The 5,555-nt window shown below is 54.5% G+C and overlaps 1 protein-coding gene across 1 annotated transcript; it reads right to left on the bottom strand.

Annotated features, from left to right (window-relative positions):
• Positions 1-540: 540 nt before the first annotated feature.
• Positions 541-4,221, bottom strand: POLR2G (RNA polymerase II subunit G; the record flags this gene model as incomplete). The annotated part of the gene is made up of 6 exons (XM_057388503.1): positions 4,139-4,221; positions 3,331-3,440; positions 1,580-1,714; positions 1,157-1,213; positions 979-1,056; positions 541-587 (listed from the first exon to the last, which is right to left on the bottom strand). Coding segments are annotated over exons 1-6 (439 nt in total), but the record flags the coding sequence as incomplete, so codon positions are not given.
• Between the last annotated feature and the right edge of the window lie 1,334 nt (positions 4,222-5,555).

The raw sequence follows: 5,555 nt of genomic DNA on the forward strand, positions 1-5,555 counted from the left end.
CCCCCTTGAAGGGCCGGAACACGATGGCTTTGTAGCGGACGGGATAAAGGACAAAACCCCGGCCGGGCTGGATGACACCGGCGCCGATGTTATCGATTGTTGTCACCGCAATCACAAATCCATATCTGGGGACAGAAATGGGGACAGAGTGACACAGAGTGACAGAAACAGGGACAGAGTGACACAGAGTGACACAGGGACATGGGGACACAGAGTGACACAGGACAAAACCCCGGCCAGGCTGGATCACACCCGCTCCGATGTTATCAATGGTGGTGACAGCGATGACAAATCCATATCTGGGGACAGAAATGGGGACAGAAATGGGGACATGGGGACACAGAGTGACACAGAGTGACACAGGACAAAACCCCGGCCGGGCTGGATGACACCGGCTCCGATGTTATCGATCGTTGTCACCGCAATTACAAACCCGTACCTGAGAGGGGACAAAGGGACAGAGTGACACAGAGTGACAGAAACAGGGACAGAGTGACACAGAGTGACACAGGACAAAGCCCCGGCCGGGCTGGATCACACCCGCTCCGATGTTATCGATGGTGGTGACAGCGATGACAAATCCATATCTGGGGACAGAAATGGGGACAGAGTGACACAGAGTGACACAGGGACATGGGGACAGTGACACAGGACAAAACCCCGGCCGGGCTGGATGACACCGGCTCCGATGTTATCAATCGTTGTCACCGCAATCACAAATCCATATCTGGGGACAGAAATGGGGACATGGGGACATGGGACAGTGACACAGAGTGACACAGAGTGACAGAGAGTGACACAGGACAAAACCCCGGCCGGGCTGGATCACTCCGGCACCGATGTTATCGATTGTTGTCACCGCAATCACGAAACCGTACCTGAGAGGGGACAAAGGGACAGAAACAGTGACACAGAGTGACACACAGTGACAGAAACAGGGACACAGTGACACAGAGTGACAGAGGGACATGGGGACACAGGACAAAGCCCCGGCCGGGCTGGATCACCCCGGCACCGATGTTATCAATGGTGGTGACAGCGATGACAAATCCGTACCTGGGGACAGAGAGGGGACAGAGTGACACAGAGTGACAGAGAGTGACACAGAGTGACACAGAGTGACACAGAGTGACACAGGACAAAACCCCGGCCGGGCTGAATGACACCGGCTCCGATGTTATCAATGGTGGTGACAGCGATGACAAAGCCATATCTGGGGACAGAGAGGGGACAGAGTGACACAGAGTGACACAGGGACATGGGGACAGTGACACAGAGTGACACAGGGACAGTGACACAGAGTGACACAGGACAAAGCCCCGGCCGGGCTGGATGACACCCGCTCCGATGTTATCGATTGTTGTCACCGCAATCACAAATCCATACCTGGGGACACAAACAGGGACAGAGTGACACAGAGTGACACAGGGACATGGGGACACAGAGTGACACAGGACAAAACCCCGGCCGGGCTGAATGACACCGGCACCGATGTTATCGATTGTTGTCACCGCAATCACGAAACCGTACCTGGGGACAGAAATGGGGACAGAGTGACACAGAGTGACACAGGGACATGGGGACACAGAGTGACACAGAGTGACAGAAACAGGGACAGAGTGACACAGAGTGACACAGGACAAAGCCCCGGCCGGGCTGGATGACACCGGCACCGATGTTATCGATCGTGGTGACAGCGATGACAAATCCGTACCTGGGGACAGAGAGAGGGACAGAGTGACACAGAGTGACAGAGAGGGACACAGAGTGACACAGAGTGACAGAGAGGGACACAGAGTGACAGAAACAGGGACAGAGTGACACAGGACACAGGACAAAGCCCCGGCCGGGCTGGATCACACCCGCTCCGATGTTATCGATGGTGGTGACAGCGATGACAAAGCCATATCTGGGGACAGAAATGGGGACAGAGTGACACAGAGTGACAGAAACAGGGACAGAGTGACACAGAGTGACACAGAGAGGGGACAGAGTGACACAGGACAAAGCCCCGGCCGGGCTGGATCACACCCGCTCCGATGTTATCAATGGTGGTGACAGCGATGACAAATCCATACCTGAGAGGGGACAAAGCGACACAAACAGTGACACAGAGTGACACAGAGTGACACAGAGTGACAGAAACAGGGACAGAGTGACACAGGACAAAACCCCGGCCGGGCTGGATCACCCCGGCACCGATGTTATCGATTGTTGTCACCGCAATCACAAATCCATATCTGAGAGGGGACAAAGGGACAGAGTGACACAGAGTGACACAGAGTGACAGAGAGAGGGGACAGAGTGACACAGAGTGACAGAAACAGGGACAGAGTGACACAGAGTGACACAGGACAAAGCCCCGGCCGGGCTGGATGACACCGGCTCCGATGTTATCGATCGTGGTGACAGCGATGACAAATCCATATCTGGGGACAGAAATGGGGACAGAGTGACATAGAGTGACACAGAGTGACACGGGGACATGGGGACATGGGGACACAGAGGGGACAGAGGGGACACAGAGGGGACAGACAGGGACAGAGAGGACACAGCGCCGATGTTCTCAATAGCGGTGACAGCGATGACAAATCCGCACCGGACGGGATTTGGGGGAATTTGGGGGTGTTTTGGATGGGTTTGAGGAGTCCCAGGGAGGTCCCCTCCCCCTGCCCTGCTGTCCCCAGAGCTGTCCCCTCCCGGTGTCCCCTACCGGTGTGACATTTCCTCACTTTCCTGTGCACGTCCCCTCCCAGTGCTGTCCCCTCCCCGGTGTTCCCGGTGTCCCCATTGTCCCCATTACTGTCCCCGTTGTTGTCCCCATGTCCTCACTTCCCGGTGCACATCCCCTCCCCCTGTCCCCTGTCACTGTCCCCGTGTCCCCATTACTGTCCCCGTGTCCTCACTTTCCGGTGCACGTCCCCTCTCACTGTCCCCATTGCTGTCCCCATTATTGTCACTTTGTCCTCACTTTCCCGTGCACGTCCCCTCCCGTCATTGTCCCCATTGCTGTCCCCTGTCACTGTCCCCATTGTCCCCTCTCCAGTGTCCCCATGTCCCCACTCTGTCCCCATTGTCCCCATGTCCTCACTTTCTGGTGCACGTCCCCTCCACCTGTCCCCTCTCAGTGTCCCCGTTGTCCCCATTGCTGTCCCCATTGTCCCCTCCCGGTGTCCCCATGTCCCCATTGTCCCCATGTCCCCTGTCCCCGTTATTGTCCCCATTGCTGTCCCCATTGTCCCCATTATTGTCCCCCTGTCCTCACTTTCCCGTGCACATCCCCTCCTGTTATTGTCCCCATTGTCCCCATTGCTGTCCCCGTGTCCTCACTTCCCCGTGCAGGTCCCCTCCACCTCGGTGAAGAGTTTCTGTTTGACGGTGTTGAGCAAATTCGGCCCAAAATAGCGCGGGTGGAGGAGAATCTCGTGCTCCAGAGAGATCTGCGGGTAATTAACGGGGGGTAATTAACGGGGGTAATTAACGGGGGGTAATTAACGGGGGGTAATTAACGGGGGTAATTAACGGGGGTAATTAACGGGGGGTAATTAACGGGGGGTAATTAACGGGAATAACCGAGAATTAACCGAGAATTAACCGGGGAATAACGGGGATTAACGGGAACAACCAAGAATTAACCGGGGATTAATGGGAATTAATTAACGGAAATTAACGGGGATTAACGGGAGATACCGGGAGATACCGAGAAATACCGCGAATTACCGGGATCGCACCGGGAGATACAGAGAATCACCGGGAGATACCGGGAATTACCGGGAATTAATTAACGGGAATTAACGGGAGATACCGGGACCACACCGGGACCGCACCCGGAATTATCCCGAATTACCGGGACCGCACCCGGAATTACCGGGAATCATCGGGAGACACCGGGATTGCACCGGGAATTACCGGGGATTAACGGGAGTTAGCAAGAATTAACGGGAATTACCGGGAGATACCGGGACCGCGCCGGGACCCACCGGGAGCTACCGATAATTACCGGGAATCACCGGGAATTACCGGGAGTTACCGGGACCGCCCCGGACCCCACCCGGGACCCCCCGAGGGTCCCCAAATCCCCCCGGTGCCCCCCCGCCCCTCCCCCCCGTTGTGTCACGTGACCCCCGGTGCCGCTCACGTGGTAAAACATCCTCGCGCCGCCGCCGTCGCCGCACCAAATCCGCTTCCGCTTCCGCCGGAAGTTCCCGCCCGCTTCCGCCCCGCGCGGTTCTGATTGGACGCCGAACGCTCCCGGCCCCGCCCACTCGGGGGGATCGGGAATCTTCGGAAAGGGGCGGGGCCGCGGCGGGGAAAGGGCGGTGATTGGTCGGTTCGGCGCGGGGGGCGGGGCCAGGGATGGGCGGGGGACGCCCAAAAAAACCCCGGAAATCCCGAGATCCCAAAAAAACCCAAAAAAAAACCCCAAAACCCCCCCAAAAAACCCCAAAATCCCCCCGAGACCCTCAAAGACCCCAAACCTCCCCAAAATACCCCAAACCCGAATTTTCCGCCGTTTTTTTACTCCAAACCCAAAATTTCTGCCATTTTTTTATTCCAAACTCGAACTCCACCATTTTTTTCATTCCAAACCCGAATTTTCCACCATTTTTCCATTCCAGTCCCAATTTCTCCACCATTTTTTCATTCCAACCCCGATTTTTCCGCTCTTTTTCCATTCCAACCCCAATTTCTCCCCCGTTTCTCCATTCGAACTCCAATTTTTCTGCCGTTTTTCCCTCCTAATCCCAATTTTTTCCCCGTTTTTTCCCTCCTAACCCTAATTTCTCCATTTTTTCATTCCAAACCACAACTCTAGTGTTTTTTATTCTGATTTTTCCACCATTTTTCCATTCCAAACCCAATTTCTCTCCCGTTTTTCCATTCCAACCCCAATTTTTTTGCTGTTTTTTCATCCCAACACCAATTTTTTTGCCGTTTTTTCACTCCTAACCCCCATTTTTTCATTCCAACCCCAATTTTTCCGCTCTTTTTCCATTCCAACCCCAATTTTTTTGCCGTTTTTTCATCCCAACCCCAATTTTTTCACCATTTTTTCTCTCCTAACCCCCATTTTTCCACCATTTTTTCATTCCAATCCAATTTTTCTGCCATTTTTTCCATTCTAACCTCAATTTCTCCACTGTTTTTCCATTCCAACCCCAATTTTTTTCCCATTTTTGCCCCCTAACCCCCGTTTTTTCACTCTGACTCCAATTTTTTTGCCATTTTTTGCCGTTTTTTGCCCCGTAACCCCCATTTTTCTCCTGTCATGGATAGAACCTCCCGGCCAGCAGCCCGAGGCGGTGAATATTCCTGTGCAGAACGCTGTGCAGCACCGCCAGCTGCTTCCCCACATCCCCATCCCTGCTGAAATCCCTTCGGAACGCCCCGAGCTCGGGCTGGAAGGTGAAGCGCTGCGGGAAGGGGCTGTTTTCCCGCAGAGATTCCCAGTTTGCCCCAGTTCCCCCCAGTTCTGCCCCGGTTTGCCGTTCCAAACCCGATTTTTCCGCTCTTTTTCCATTCCAACCTGGATTTTTCTGCCATTTTTTCATTCT

This window comes from Malurus melanocephalus, unplaced genomic scaffold (genome assembly GCF_030028575.1).
Source record: "Malurus melanocephalus ecotype Western Australia unplaced genomic scaffold, MMel_1.1 scaffold_2040, whole genome shotgun sequence".
Lineage (NCBI taxonomy): Eukaryota > Metazoa > Chordata > Aves > Passeriformes > Maluridae > Malurus > Malurus melanocephalus.